The 16,531-nt window shown below is 49.2% G+C and overlaps 1 protein-coding gene across 1 annotated transcript in view; it reads left to right on the forward strand.

The window, feature by feature from the left end:
• GALNT9 (polypeptide N-acetylgalactosaminyltransferase 9) overlaps positions 1-16,531 on the forward strand; it is a 124,440-nt gene that overhangs the window by 22,661 nt on the left and 85,248 nt on the right. The window contains exon 2 of the mRNA XM_040251568.1: positions 11,312-11,492. Coding sequence (XP_040107502.1) covers positions 11,312-11,492 — 181 coding nt within the window. The remainder of the gene's footprint in view (positions 1-11,311; positions 11,493-16,531) is intronic.

Here is a 16,531-nt window from a genome sequence, read left to right on the forward strand (position 1 = left end):
TGATGCTATCCACCCATCTCGTCCTCTGTAGCTCCCTTCTCCTCCTGCCTTCAATCTTCCCGAGGATCAGGGTCTTTTCTAATGAGTCGGCTCTTCGCATCAGATGGTAAAAGTATTGGAGCTTCAGCTTCAACATCAGTCCTTCCGATGAATATTCAGGGTTGATTTCCTTTAGGATTGACTGGTTTGATATCCTTGCAGTCCAAGGGACTCTCAAGAGTTTTCTCTAACACTACTGTCACGCAAGTGTATGTTCCTTGATTCTTTGTCTCCTCACAACAAAGATTTGGAGTGATGGACATTAAAGCCCCTCGGCGTGTCACAGCTCTCAGGTCTTGGATAGACCGTGTTATAGCTCTCAGGTCTCGAATAGACCATGTTATAGCTCTTAGACAAATCAGTGTTACAGCTCAGTGTTACAGGTCTATTTTATTTAGAAGATAACAGGAAAATCCATCTTCGAGGCGTAAGGGCACGTCGTCGATCTAAAGACACGCGGAGAAGAGCGCCCCAGCACACGGGAGAGAGAGAGAGCTAGCTTTGGCTCCTCTATTTATATGTTTATCTCTCGTTGGGCCTGTCCTATGTAAATTGGGCCAGTCAGGAGTGTTTTTTGTTTTACCTGAGGTCCTCACTCCAGTCCTCGGACCTTCTTCTGTTTCATTTTCGTGGGCTTTTCTCTTCCTTGTCTTGTAGCCACTGCCATTTTGGACTCCTTTTCACTGTTCTACCTACTACAGTTCAAAAGCATCAATTCTTTGGTGCTCAGCCTTCTCTATGGTCCATCTCTCACATCTATAACGACCACTGGAAAAACCATACCTTTGATTATGTGGACCTTTGTCGGCAAAGTAATGTCTCTACTTTTTAATACGCTGTCTAGGTTTGTCATAGCTTTTCGTCCAAGGAGCAAGTGTCTTTTTCTCATGGCTTCAGTCACCATCCGCAGTGATTTTGGAATAGTAATAATTGTAATTAAAATGTCCCTGGTGTCAAAGTGAAAAACGGATGATCTTTATGAGTCCTCTCTAAGATGCTTCTTTGAGATACCCAGAAGTTTAGAGCATGTGGCTAAGAGGCTGGGTGGCCAGGGAGACCCTTGGGGCCCTCTGTGAAGTGGGCAGAATGAAAGCACTCGGCACAGAAAGGCCCTTGGCGGGTAAAGGAGACAGATGAGGGCTGCACCTGTCATGGCCCGGCCACTGCAGCGACCTCCAGTCCCAGAAATGCAGAGAGGATGCTGGCTTTTGTTTGTCTCCTTTGTCGGATTGTCTGAAAAGTTGTCCGACAGAAGTTTCAAAGGCTGAGCTAATGAATGCAAATTTCCCATTGTTCTCAAAATCACATCTATTCAAGGATGAAATGAGAAGCTTGGGTCACCCTCCCCTGGAGGAGGAAGTGGAGGATTTCAAAACAGGAAAAACCATCCATCCGCTCTTGTTAAGGAGGCCCAGCGCCTCTGAATCTGCACCTGCGTGTGCACAGATCAGCCGGAGAACGAACGGGCTGAGCGCCTGTGGGATGTGACTGTTGCTCCACCCCGGCACGCCCAGTTCTCGGGATCCCTGTCCCCGCAGGTGGGGTGAGGTTGCATCTGTATGTAGGTTTCCTGGTGCCGCTGACAAAACGCCACAAGCCCGATGGCTGAAGCAACAGACATTGCCCTCTCACGGTCCAGGAGGTCAGATATCTGAAACCAAGGTGTCAGCAGGGCTGAGATCCTTCTGAGCCTCCAGGGACAGATCTGTTGCAGAAAGGGGGACCCCTTCCATGGCCTGAGAGTGGGCTCTTGTCTAACACTTGGATATGAATTGTCCAAGGGGACACATGTGCTGGCAAAACAAGAGACTTTATTGGGAAGGGGCGCCTGGGCAGAGAACAGGAGGGTCAGGGAACCCAAGAGGACTGCTCTGCCACGTGGCTCCTGGTCTCAGGTTTTGTGGTGATGGGATTAGTTTCCAGGTTGTCTTTGGTCAATTATTCTGACTTAGGGTCTTTCCTGGTGGTGCATGCGTCACTCAGCCAAGATAGATGCCAGTGAGAAGGATCCTGGGAGGTGGTAAGACACGTGGTGTCACCTTTTGACCCTTCCTGAACTCTTCTGGTTCAGTACAGTTCAGTTCAGTTCATTTGCTCAGTCGTATCCTCTTTGCGACCCCATGGACTGCAGCATGCCAGGCTTCCCTGTCCTTCACCATCTCCCATCGAGTTGGTGATGCCATCCAACCATCTCATCCTCTGTCGTCCCCTTCTCCTCGTGCCTTCAATCTTTTCCAATGAGTCAGTTCTGGTTGGTGGTGGCTTATTAGTTCCGTGTTCCTTACCAGGACCTCCTGTCATAAAATAACTCACGCAAATGGTTACTGGGATGCCTGGCCAACATGGGCGGTTCCAGTCAGTGTTTCCCCCTCAGACCCTTCCTGCCGCTTTCAGCTCCTGGCGGCCCCAGTTGTCCTGGGCTCATGGCCACATCACTGCTGTCACCGCTTCTGCTGGCCATTGTCTCTGTGTGTGTCCAAAATTCCATCTTATATAAGGTCCTAGTCACAGCAGGGTCAGCACCTTAGCGTATCTTTGATGGGGGGGCATGGTTCAACCCACAACTGTCTGCAGAATCTGGTCTTTTGCTTTTTCAGGGGCCCTCGAACCAAGGACAACTAATTGGAACAGGAGCCTCCAGAGGCAGGGTGAGAAGGAGGGCACCTGGCTGTCCCCCACCCCCACCCCTACCCCCTGTGCCGGTTACTTGGTGGAACTGGGAGTTGGCAGATGTGAGGAGGAAAACCCACTGCAGGGGTGACTCTAGAAGGCCTTGGCAGGCCCTACCTGACCATAGGTTCAGGGAAATGTGGGCCTCAGATCCCGCAGTAATGGCCGAGCCATCTTTAATCTTTACAATTTCCCTCTCTCTCCGTTTGCCCTCATTTCCTGGGGGGATCAATCAATCCTGCCTCTTTAGAAGGAATTCTTTGTGAGAAAAGATGTGAGTCAACGCTGGGATGTGAGAAAAGAGGGGAGATGAGAGCTCTGGGAACCCTGCAGGGAAGCACCGATGTGCGTGACTTTCCTTCAAAGCGAAATCGGATCCATGGGTTTTCAATCAGGGGAGCTGTGACAGATGTCTCCTGCTCCAGAGAACTGTGATGAGGGCTATCAGAGATCCGATGCCGGTGGGGCTTGCCTCCCTGAGGGGGTGCAGGGATGCTCTGGAGGGCCAGCCTCTCAGAGCTCCTGCTGCCTCCTCTGGGTCAGCCATCAGCAGGGGCCAGGGCCAGGGCGAGGCCCAGAAGTTACCCACCCAGGACCCTGCCCTGGCTCTCAGCCTCTCTAGAGTCCAGAAGCAGTGTCTGTACATTATTCCTGTCTGCAGTCCATCGTGTACCCTTGAAAAGGTGAAAGGCCATGAGCCCCTGTTCCACGCACGGCAGAGGTCCTCCACGTGGGATCCCCAGCCAGCATTAGCATCCCCTGGGGGCTTCTCAGAGATGCTAGCTCTCTGGCCAACCTGGACCTGCAGAATCTTTGGGAGGGTCCCTGCAGCCTGTGTCCTCCAGGGGGCGCTGCTCTATATTGATAACTGCTATTCTAAGGGCCACTGTTCCTCCCTCCTCCAGGGCTGTCTCAGGGGTGTGCACCCATGGAGCTGGCTTGCTGGTTCGCTGCCCACCCTAGCTGTCAGGCTCAGTCACTCCTCCTTTCACTCTACCAGCTCATGTCCCCTCCAGGCTCCATGGCTGTTGGGAGATGAGCAAAGAACGCAAGCAAGGCTCCTGGGGCTCTGGTTCCAACCGTGACCAGATCCAGCTGGTCCCATCAGCATGTCCACAGTGGAGGCTAAAATATTGTCAACTAGAAAAAAATGCACAACATGAGAGTCTCAAATTAAGTTTTATCTGGGGACAAAATGAGGACTGCAGCCTGGGAGACAGCACCTCTGATAGCTGTGAGAAAACTATTCCAAAGGTAGGGGAGAAAGACAGTCTATATATATATATATGTATATACATATATATATATATATATATATATATGATTAGAAAAGGCAGAGGAGCCAGAGATCAAATTGCCAACATCTGCTGGATCATCGAAAAAGCAAGAGAGTTCCAGAAAAACATCTATTTCTGCTTTATTGACTATGCCAAAACCTTTGACTGTGTGGATCACAATAAACTGTAGAAAATTCTGAAAGAGATGGGAATACCAGACCACCTGACCTGCCTCTTGAGAAACTTGTATGCAGGTCAGGAAGCAACAGTTAGAACTGGACATGGAACAACAGACTGGTTCCAAATAGGAAATGGAGTACGTCAAGGCTGTATATTGTCACCCTGCTTATTTAACTTATATCCAGAGTACATCATGAGAAACACTGGGCTGGAAAAAGCACCAGCTGGAATCAAGATTGCCAGGAGAAATATCAATAACCTCAGATATGCAGATGACACCACCCTTATGGCAGAAATTGAAGAACTAAAGAGCCTTTTGATGAAAGTGAAAGAGGAGAGTGAAAAAGTTGGCTTAAAGCTCAACATTCAGGAAACTAAGATCATGGCATCTGGTCCCATCACTTCATTCAAATAGATGGGGAAACAGTGGAAAGAGTGGCTGACTTTATATTTTGGGGCTCCAAAACCACTGCAGATGATGATTGCAGCCATGAAATTAAAAGACGCTTACTCCTTGGAAGGAAAGTTATGACCAACTTAAACGGCAAATTAAAAAGCAGAGGCATTACTTTGTCAACAAAGGTTCGTCTAGTCAAGGGTATGGTTTTTTCAGTAGTCAGGTATGGATGTGAGAGTTGGACTATAAAGAAAGCTGAGTGCCAAAGAATTGATGCTTTTGAACTGTGGTGTTGGAGAAGACTCTTGAGAGTCCCTTGGACTGCAAGGAGATCCAACCAGTCCATCCTAAGGGAGATCAGTTCTGGGTGTTCATTGGAGGGACTGATGTTGAAGCTGAAACTCCAATACTTTGGCCACCTGATGCGAAGAGCTGACTCATTTGAAAGACTGAGGGCAGGAGGAGAAGGGGATGACAGAGGATGATATGGTTGGATGGCATCACCGACTCAATGGACAAGAGTTTGGGTAAACTCGGGGTTGGTGATGGACAGGGAGGCCTGCGTGCTGCTGTTCATGGAGTTGCAAAGAGTCAGACCCAACTGAGCGACTAAACTGAAACTGAAATATATATATGATTTTGGTGAAGGGGGAATATATGCTATCAAGCACATATTTTTCCAGAAAGTTTCTGCTGGTCTCATGAAGCTTCTACTGGTCATGAGAAACAGTCATCACCATAAAGGATCTTAATGCTTTTCTAGATATGAGGAGATACAAGAATTTGGCTCATAAAATCAGCTCCTGAGAAATTCTAAGTGTCTGAAGACCTGTCCTCCCAGTTCTCCCCTCACTCAAGCATAGAGTGCCTCATCTCTGCTCTCACCCTGAACTCCTTTCAGGGGTGTTGAAGGTCAGCAGCTGCAGCAGCACATGACTTAATCCTTGTAGAGGTAGCTGGCAAGTGCCCATGGCAAGTGCCAACTTGTAGCTGACAATATCGAAGGGCAGCCCTGCCCTGATATTCACAGATTCTGCATTTGTAAACCCACTTGCTCAGTAAACTTTATTTATAACCCCCAAATCAACACACATGGTGCTTTTGTGGTCATTTGTGGATGTGGGCACCTGGCAGATGGCTGATTCAGAGAGTAAAGACACGGAGGGTTTTCTGAGAGGGGGGACCCTCACAGCAGGGATTTCCTTGAATCCTGCACCCCAGGCACCTTGGTCTAGTCCCAGCCCTGCTGTCAGAAGAATCTGTGAGAGGAAGCTGGACCCCATTCCATAGGCAGGGGTGTGGAAGCTCTGGAGAGGCAGCGGCACATAGCAGCGAAGCACCTTCCCATGGTGCCACCTTGCCTGCCTGCAGATGCGGATTCTGGTGCTTGCAAACTGTGTGACCTTGAGCAGGTCACTTGACCTCTCTGTGCCTCAGTTAACTCATCTGCAAAATGGGGTGAATTATAGCCCTACCTCACAGGGGTGTTGTGGGAAATGAATGTGTTCATATCTAAAAGATACATGCTATCTGACTGTTACTGTTATCGTCCTTACGTTTGTTGTTGTTTAGTCACTAAGCCATGTCCAACTCTTTTGCAACCCCATGAACTGTAGCCCACCAGCCTCTTCTGTCTACAGGATTTCCCAAGCAAGAATATTGGTCAAGTGTGTGTTAGTTGCTCAATCGTGTCCGACTCTTTGCAACCCCACAGACTGTAGCTCACTAGGCTCTTCTGTCCATGGGATTCTCCATGTAAGTTACTGGAGTGGGTTGCCATTCCCTCCTCCAGGGGATCTTCCCAACCCAGAGATCAAACTTGGGTGTTTTGCATTGCAGGCAGATTCTTTACCAACTGAGCCACCAGGGAAGCCCCAGAATATTGGAACAGGTTGCCATTTCCTTCTACTTTTGCCCTGTAATGCTGTACAGAAAGCCAAGATGCAGGGACTTCCCTAGAGGTCCAGTGGTTAAGAATCCACCCTCCACTGCCAGGGACGTGGATTAAATCTCTGGTCGGGGAACTTACATCCCACGTGCCTGTGGCAACTAAGCCCCTGCACCTTGACTAGAGAAAAGCCCTCTAGATGAAATGAAAGATCCCATGTGCCACAACAAAGACCTGACAAAGCCAAATAAATATTTTTTAAAAAGAAAGTCAAGATGCAAACCCAAAAAAGAGATGCAAACCAAAATATGCATACTTGGGGGAAAATAACAGAATGTCAAAAATCCATCAATACTGTCTTGACATTTGAAAATTCTTCACTAGGTGCACGGGTGCCGTTACCGATAGAATTCCGCTTTGGTCCTCATGGACCCACACTGCCTGGCTCCACAGAGAATAGTATTTACATCATCACCATGTGGCAAATGTGGCCTCCTCTCTCATTTTAGAATCAACACATGGACCAATCTGCGGAAAGCTTGATTGTAGTTACAGAGCAAAATGTAGATGTTACAAATGGTCTTTAAAAAAAAACAAACTTATTTATTTGGCTGCACTGGGTCTTGGTTGCTGCATGGGGCATCTAGTTCCCTGACCAGGGGCCAAACGCAGGCCCCCTGCATTGGAAGTGCGGAGTCTTAGCCACTGGGCCACCAGGGAAGTCCTCAAATGATCTTTGACACCATAAAAGTGATGGCAAAGCTAAATGGAAGATGCAGAGAAGTATGTTAAGGTCTTTTCTGTTTTTTGCCATTCAACACTTTATGGGGTTTTTTATGTTTTTATTTTTATTGTGGTCAGAACATTGAACATGAGATCTGCCTTCTTGAGGTGAGGTGAAGTTGCTCAGTCGTGTCTGACTCTTTGCAACCCTGTGGACTGTAGCCTACCAGGCTCCTCTGTCCAGGGGATTCTCCAGGCAAGAGTACTGGAGTGGGTTGCCATTTCCTTCTCCAGGGGATCTTCCCGACCCAGGGATCGAACCCAGGTCTCCCGCATTGGAGGCAGACGCTTTAACCTCTGAGCCACCAGGGAAGCCTTCTTAACACATTAAAAAAAATTTTTTTTTAACTGAAGTGTGGTTGATTACAAAGCTGTGTTGGTTTCAGGTATACAGCCAAGTGAATCATTAACACATTTTTAAGTGCACAAGGCAGTATTGCTAACTAGGCACAGTCCGCAGGAGACCTCCAAGTTTGTTCAGATATATATGTACCCCTGAAACAAATATATATACTGAAACTTCATATCATTGAACAGCAACCCTGGGAGTATGCTAATTTCTCATCTAACCTGGTAGGGAGTCCATAGACAGCAGCTAAAGTTGATATTTCCTGAAATAGATCTTTAAGTGTTCCTTTTAAGGTCACAAAAGTAACCATGAGAATAACTAAAAATAATAACATAGCTAAGAAAAATCAAGGGAGGGAGGACGGGGGACAAGGATGTAGGCGGTCGGACTAAATCCTCATCTTTCATGCCAGGAAGGCAAGGGAAATTGTCTCAGGCTGACAGAGCAAGAACTAGACCCATAAAATTATTATGTGTGCCTGCAGTGGACAAAATGAGAAAGCCTAAAACCAGAAGAAAATTATTTCCTTTGAAGAGAGGGAGACAGCACAGGAAACGTTAAGTCCTTGTTTTATAACTTTCTGGATGGTTTGAATTTTTCAGTGTGTGCTTTCTGCTTTTGTAAGCGGAAACTGGTGTGAAGGAGTCTGGTTGCCGCTGTCAGGGCCTGACTACAGCGGGTCAGGGTCAGCGGGGCCAGGCCCCACCCTGGCCCCCCTACACACAGCTGGCCCTCATGAGCAGTGAGACTTTCTCTTTAGGTCTGGAAGTACATGTGCCCGTGGGAGACATCTATTTACAGACCTTTCAAAGAAAACTGCAAGTACAGTACAGACGTTTAAAAACAGCATGATTATATATATTTTGCAGTATTAAAATAACTGGAAGTCATTTGCGTCATGTGATTTTTCAATTTTATATCCAACGAGTATCCTTCAGTTCAACATAGATACCAATGCTACATTCGTCATTTAAAATGGAATATTCTGGATCATGGGAGGTCCCTGGAGCCTGTGGCCATGGCTCTGGTGAGCACTGGAGCCCCTTGGGTGTATGGAGGAGGGAGGTCAGCTCCCACATTCCTGCCCTCACTGGGAAGTATTAAAAGATAAACTGAGGCAGATTACAAATCTTAAGATTGTATTTGGGCTGTGGAATTCCCTGTTGGTCCAGTGGTTAGGGCTCCATGCTGCCACTGCAAAGGGTGCCAGTTTGGTCCCTGGTTGGGGAACTAAGATCCTGAATGCCACTGGACCAAAAAAAAAAAGAAAGAAAGAAAGATCATGTTTGGACAAAAATTGACTGGAATGGGACAACCTCCAGCAGGAAGTGGTAGAGCACCCCACCCCCAGGAGCTGGAGAAAGTATACAGAAAAAGTGTAGAAACAACGGAGGTTGTTGATTGGTAGGGCTTAAAGCCCAGCTTTGTGTAGTTAGCTGTGATTGGCTGTGTGTGATTGGGGTTTCCATTTCCTAACCTTGAGGTATTCACAGGCTTAGGTTTGGGTTTACTTGCACAGGTACCATGCATTAGAAGCCCCCAGCCAAGTGGACTTCTTGCTTAATTAATTTAAAACCTTAAGGAGGGAGTGGGTATCACAAGGGAAGAGCCTGATATCCAGTGTGGAGCAGCATGTGACATCAGTGTTAGGTATTTCTCAGAGTCTGTACTTCTAGTGGCCTGAACTAAGACCAGAAACTTCTCTGTGATGCCCCACAGTCATCCACCCCAGAGAGAGCAAGATGTGTGGTCCTTGCCTGGTGGGCACTGCTCTGGTCCCTGATTCCCCCTGGGATGATGTCTCCTCTCCTGGCACAAGTGCCCAAATAAAACATTTCAGAAGACCACTCCCCTGGCTTGTCCTTCTCAGGCACTCACAGGTCCTTGGCTCCGGTAAGCAGAGGAGACCCTTGGGCATGTGGAAGATGGAGGTCAGCCCTCTCCCAATCCCTGCCCTGGTCACCCCAGGAGGGTTTCTTTTCAGCAAGTGCCACCCTCATCCTGGAGGTCTCCTGGTGTCACCAGAGAGTAGCTTCATCTGTTCTTGAACTTTTGTAATGTCAACTTTGAAAAAATGCACAGCAAGAGAGTTGCAAGATAGGTTTTTATTTGAGGCAGAATGAGGACTGCAACCCAGATAGAGCACCTCAGATACTTCTGAGAAACTGCTCCAAGGAAGTAGTGGGGAAAGACAGTATATATGTGATTTTGGTGAAGGGGGAGTACAGGCAATCAAGCACTTATTTTTTTTTTGGTAGGAACTTTCTGCTTATCTCATGAAGTTTCTGCTAGTCCCAAGAAACAGTTGCCACCATGACTTAGTGCTTTTCTAGATATGAGGAGATACAATAATTGGGCTCATAAGATCAGCTCCTGAGAATATCTAAATATCTGAAGACCTGTCCTGCTGGTTTTCCCAGAGCCCAGAGTGTTGAGGTGATCTAAACACACATTGGAAAAGAAATTCCAGACACAGAGCATTTCAGAAGGGAGTGAGTTTATTGAGAATAAAGAGCAGAGATAATGTGGGTGCTGTGAGTGTAGCAGGCCAACCTCTTGACAGACCTGGGAGAGTCGACAGCTTTCATGAGTTAATAGCCAATTCTTATAGCCTCAAGACAAAGAAAATGCCTGCTGGAAGGTTGGCATCAGGTGATTGGCTAGGGTGCTGTAGGGTGGGTAACAGGATGGGCACTTTAGCTAACTGGGGGTCAGGAAGCCTGCTGGTGGTGATCAGAGGGGCTTTCGGCAGATTACAAAGGGGGTTCAGGCAGTTCCAGAGAGGACCTTGTTTCTGGGCTTTGCTTATATGGTCTTGGGGCAGGACTCAACAGGGTGCCTTGTTTCTGCTCTCCACTCTGAACTCCCTTGGTGGGTGTGGAAGGTCAGCATCTATAGCAGCACATGACTTAATCCTTGTAGAGGTAGATGGCAAGGGCCCATGGCAAGTGCCGATCTGTAGTTGACGGTAAATAGAATTGTACTTCTGTTTTCCTCTGTGCCTTGGGAGGCTTCTTGCTCAACAATACTTTTGAGACTCATCCAGGTTGTTGCATATTTGGTAGTTCCTTCCTTTCCATCACGAAGTAGCATTACATTGTGTGGATGTGCAACTAGTTGGAATTACGAAGATCAACAATATTAAGGATTGGGAGCAGCTGCTTTACATTTTTAAAGTTCACTTATTTTTATTTGACATTTAAAAAAACCAATAGAGTTTGCTCCTTTGAACAGTTTTGGGTTTGCAGAAACATTGAGCAGAAAGTACAGAGAGTTCCATGTAGCCCCTCCCCTGACTCAGTTTACCCTGTTGTTCACAGCTTGCATTAATGTGGTGCATTTGTTACAATTAATGAACCTACACTGACTCATCCTAATTACTCAAAGTCCATAATTTACCCGAGGGTTCACTCTTGGTGTCCTACTTGCTCTGGGTTTGAACAGATGTATGTTAACATGTATCCATCATCATAGAAAGTTTCGCTGCCCTAAAAATTCTCTGTGCTCTGTCTGTTCATTCCTACCCTGGAACCTTGGCACTGGTCCTTATACTGTTCCCACGGCTTTGCCTTCCTGCAATGTCCTATAGTTGGAATTCTGCAATATGTGAGGAATTGGCTGTGCTTGCATCCGAAAGAAAGGAGCTGTAAGGGCGAGGCTGGGAGAAGGGTGGGGGAGGGACATGGTAGGGCCTGGGACCTGCCTGACCCCCTCTTTTTTCCCACCAGGTCTTGCCAAGCCCATTGGTCTGGTGGAGGGGCCAGGAGGCCTGGGCCAGGGCGGCATGGCAGCCACCCTGCGGGACGACAGCCAGGAGACGGAAGGCAAGTTCGAGGAATACGGGTACAATGCACAGCTCAGCGACCGCATCTCCCTGGACCGTACCATCCCGGACTACAGGCCCAAAAAGTGAGTATGCGGCCTCTCCCACAGGCACCTCCAAGCAGCACCCCTGCAGGCCCAGGCTCCTGGCACCCAGACATTTACAGGGCAGAGCAGAGGGAAGGGCGCCCTGGCTGGCAGAGCCCTCCCCATCTGCCTTCTCCAGGTTCTCTGCCCCCGACGTCCTGCCCCCTTGTGCCCTGGGTGTCCTCTGCAGGTGCCCACCACAGGACTGAGTCTGGACCTGTCCAGGAAGCTGGGCCTCACCAGCTGATGCTCCAGGTGCCACCACTTTAGATGACACAAGTAACAAGTGACACAAGCTTGAAGCATCAGACTCTGCCAAGTACATTTGTCCTCTCTGCTGTTGGTCCAGGAACTGTGACGGTGGGTGGAAAGTCTGCCTGAAACGAGCCTTGCCTGTGTCTAAAAGATATTCCCACGTCTGTCAGTTGCCTGTAAACCCCAGGTCCACTCATCCCCAAAGCCACAGCAGTTGAGTCAGAAAAGTCAGACCCACAGATGGCTGTGGCCTTGCCTTCTGGTCCCTTGACTGATTCCTGGTCTCGGACCACTGCGTCCTGTACTAAAGCTCACTAGGTCCTTTGGCAGAGGTGAGATTGGAACAAAATGCCATACTGAGTGGACCTCATTGCTTCAATAAATCAGCCAAGCAGGGTTCCTGGGCACTGGGCATGAATGAAGAGTTTGGCCAGACTCCTTGCTGTGGCTCCAGCCACAGCTGGGAACCTAGAACAAGCAAAACACTTTGAGCCACACTTTTATAGCAGAGACCAGAGTTTAGGCCTAGGCCAGGCTGAACAGCCGTGTAGTCAGAGTTGATACTGTGGGTCCTGAGTTGGTGACAGGTCGTGCCTTGGCCTCTGAAGCAGTCTTTCAGGAAAGGCAGATGGGGGCTGGGAGTGTATCTACTCTTAGCTCCTGTCTTGGTTTACCCCTCTTCCTGCTGTGGCCTCTGAGACAGGACTCTGGTTTGTAAAGTGGTCCCAGAAGCTCTTCCCAGATGGCTCAGTGGTAAAGAATGTGCCTGGCAATGCAGGAAACGCAGAGGCACGAGTTTTCTCTCTGGGTCCGGAAGATCCCCTGGAGAAGGAAATGACAATCCACTTCAGTATTCTTGCCTGGGAAATCCCATGGGCAGAGGAGATTAGCAGGCAACATTCCACCGGTTTGCAGAGTCTGATAACAGCAACTGAGCACACACACACCCCCAGAACCCCTGGGAGGGAATGGGAAGGCTGACAGGGAGGGGCTGGACCCTGAGAGGGTGCGTCATTGTTGTGGGTTCAGGTGGGCGGTGGCAGATCAGTGCCACTGGGGATGGGGGCAGCTATGGAGTTGGCTTCGGGGTTACCCCAGCCTAGGGAGGACCGGGGAGTGGTTCTCACAGACTCCTCATTCATCCAAACTTGAGGGCTTGCTGCAGGGGCAGTGAGGTGAGATGCCCAGAGACCAGTTTCCCGGGTGTGGGGCAGGGCTGGTATGAGCAAGCGGCTGCAACAGGGAGTGCTGGGGCCTGGGACGTGGTAAGCAGCCTGTCTGCCCCATTCTGATTCCATGTACTCGCCCCATCCTGTCCCTTAGATGTGCTGGTGTGTTCCCTGGACAGCTTGGAGCCACACGGTGGGAGGTTAGGCTCCCTCGTGACTCCATCCCAAGAAATTACCCTTCTGTCCCCGTTACAGTCAGAGAGCCCAGAGCGGGCAGCTCCCACCTGCTCCACCACGCACCGCAGGTGACGGTGCTGTTTTATTTTCATCACATTTATTTTCACGGTTACCGCTGAAATAGCACAAGTAGAGCCTCTTTCCATTTGCAGGGATGACATAAAGGTCCCCTTTTGAATCAAAAGTGCATTTAGGTGTAAAAAGCCCAATTTGGAGGAACATCCTAAGTAAGTAATAAGGCAGGGGGTGCCGAGATTGACAGCAGACAGGCACGGACCTGAACGAGTCAGGTTTGGGAAGCGCCAGTCTGTGCTCTGAGGGTGCAAGAGCGCGCGCATGTGCTCGCGCAAAAACATGTGTGAGTGCGCCTGTGGTCCAGTGTGCGCCGATTTCTGAAAGCCACCCCCGCCAACCCTTCAATTGTATCCTGACTTTTGAAGAATGACCCCAGTTATCCAGTCAGCAGAGTCAGCACAGCTGCTGGAATTTAGCACCATTCTTGGCTCTGTGCCCCTGGGCAGCCATGGTGTCATTCGGAGGACCCCAAAGGGCAGCTTCAATAACTCACTAAAGGACTCGCAGGGCTCAGCAGAGCTGTTAGACATGTGGTGCAGCTTGTTGTCACTGAAGGACAACAGGAAGGAGTCCCAGATGCCCCTCAGAGCCGTGGGGCTCGCGGGGACAGTGCCAGATTCTCCCCTCAGGGAGGTGTTAGCGCACGGGGACGTATTGCCACCAGGGGCGCCCTTGAGCCTTGGTGTCTGGGTTTTTTACTGGCTGACCTCAGTCTCCAAGCTCCTGCAGAGGTCAAGCTGAGGCCCCACATGAACTTGCTTGCAGCAAAGATTACCCTGCGAGGCTCCAGGCCTCTCATCAAGCAGGATGTTCCAAGGGCTCAGAGGTCACCTCCCAGGAGGTACAGGGCGTGGACAAGCCAGATTCCCTCCTGTGACCTCTCCCCGTGCACGTGGTCCTAGTGGGGACACCTCAGCTGACTTGGCTCAGAGGTGGCGCCATGCTCCACGTCCCTGTATCACGTGGAATATCGGGTCACAGGACCCCGTCCCTGTGACTCCAGGGGACTTGCAGCCACTGGACGCAGGTCAGAGAGGAGAGTGTTCCTTCCCCTGCTGCATCTGTTCCTTTACCTCACAGCATTCGTTGTCATGACTGAAGAAAGCCTTTCTTACCCTGTTTCCCAGTTACCACATCCTTTCTGTGGTTCTGTGGAACCTTCTAGAACCCTTCCACGCTGCCTCTGTACGGCTGTACCCCTTGCCCAATAGGCATCGGGCTTGTGTCCAGTCACAAAGAAGATACAGCGGTGCTGATTCCCCCAGGACTGCTTTCCAAGCGGTCCCAGCCCTCAGGGCTCAGGGTGACTAGACCTCAGTCCCAGCCCTGGGCCAAGGGCAGGGGTCTCCCAGTGGTCTTGCTACCTCTCCAAACATCAGAGCAGTGGCAGTCATAGAAAAGATGAGAGTCTGCCTGTAACAGACTTGTCCTTTTCCTCCTCCAAATCCACTTCTCTTTCTTTGGGTAGTAGCTCCCGGTTCAATGTGGGGACCAATGGAAACGTCCCACTTCTGCTGGAGTTGGTCACATGACCCAGGGCTAAGCCAATCAGAGCTTATGGTCAACTGGCCACAGTGATTGGATCAGGAAGATCATATGGTCTAGACCAGTTGAGAGTGCGTCTTGGAATTGCTTGAGGCCATGAGGGAAGAGTAAAGCTTCCCCGCCCTACAGTAAAACTGCAAGTTTAGGAGCCTGGGGAGCTACACCATATTATCAAAAGGAAGGAAGAGCTTGAACTCCCAGGGCTCACCTGCGAAACCCAAGAAAAAAATCCAGTGCAGGGCATGGCAGAGCTGTGAGGTGGGGAGGAACTGGGTTCTAGTGTCATGCTGTGAGCGCCTGGATCCAGCTGTCCCTGAATCCACTTGCAATAAATTACCAATAAATGAAAAAATAAATCCTCTAGACTCTGCAGTAAATTAGAATATGCACACATTCATTGTTGTTGTTTTAGTTACTAAGTCACGTCCAAGTCTTTGCAACCCCGGGCTCCTCTGTCCTCTGAGGACAGGAGCCTCTGTCCCCAGGCTCCTGGGATTTCCGAGGCAAGAATACTGAAGTGGGTTGCCATTTCCCTCTCTAGGGTGGTCTTCCTGGCTCAGAGATGGAATCCACGTCTCCTGCTTGGCAGGTGGATTCTTTACACCTACACGTGTATATCTAAATTTTTTGCTTAAGCAAATTTGCATTGGCCTTTCTGATTTTTAAGTGTAAAGTGCTCCACCTGAAGTGTGTGGTACATCACTGCACACCCTCCTGTCCTCGGAAGCACCTCCTGGGTCTTGCTGGGCCTGGGATTTGCTCGAGCAGCAGGAGCAATTCTGACTTTCCCTTTGAGGATTCAGACCCGCCCTCCCCTCACACAGCAGCCGGGCCACCTGTGAGTAACCTCAGTCTGCCAAAATAGAAACTGACAGAGCGGTCAATCCCAGTTGTCATTCTCACGTTACAAAAGAAGACATCAGGGTGAACTTTGCAAGAGCTGACATTTACAATCCACCTTAATTGATAGAAACCTGATTTACAGAAACTCTGATCTGCAGGGGCAGAGCTCTCTGCCTCCCTGAATTAGAGAATGTGGATTTTATTTAGTTACTTGTTTGTTTATATACAAATTCTTCCCCCAGAAATGAAATGAGAAGTCTTTGGCACCAGGCGCCCCTATCCCCATGGGCAATATGGCTGGGGAACCAGAAATAAAAAGAGGCTTTCCCATTCCGCTCCCCATGCCCCTCCTTCATGTCCCTCCCCCTACCCTTCCCCCTCTCCCCTCCTGCCCCATACTCTCTACCCTGGGCCTCTCTGGATCTTACTGCCTCCAGTCACTCAGCCCAGAGCTTCCCTCTATGCTCAGCGGATTGCATCTAGGGGATTATTCAAGGCATCGTGTGAGCATTGCATAAAACATGGGTCCCAGTTTGCTGAGCTGGTAAGACTTAAAGCCCAATTTTAAATGACTTAAGAAAAAAAAAAAAAGGAATTTATTGGCCCAGGCACTAAAGGGTAGGCTTTCAGGTGTGGCTTGATCGAGGGGATGCTGCTGTTGCCATCAGTCAGGATCCTGGAAGGAAACTGACGGCATCCTCAGATGGGATATAGGCAAAATCTAGGAAACCCACAAGGGATGTTGAGGCATCAGAGAGTAAGCAATAAGTGCTCAATAAAATGCAGTATCCTTGTGCCTTATGTTCTGCAGTGGGGTGGGGGAGTGTCAGAAAATCTTTTCTGAAAAAAAGCCATGTGTTAAAAATAAAACAAACCCCTCACTGTTTATTCTCACAATGATACCACACTCAACAA

This window comes from Oryx dammah, unplaced genomic scaffold, assembly GCF_014754425.2.
Source record: "Oryx dammah isolate SB20612 unplaced genomic scaffold, SCBI_Odam_1.1 HiC_scaffold_12, whole genome shotgun sequence".
NCBI lineage: Eukaryota > Metazoa > Chordata > Mammalia > Artiodactyla > Bovidae > Oryx > Oryx dammah.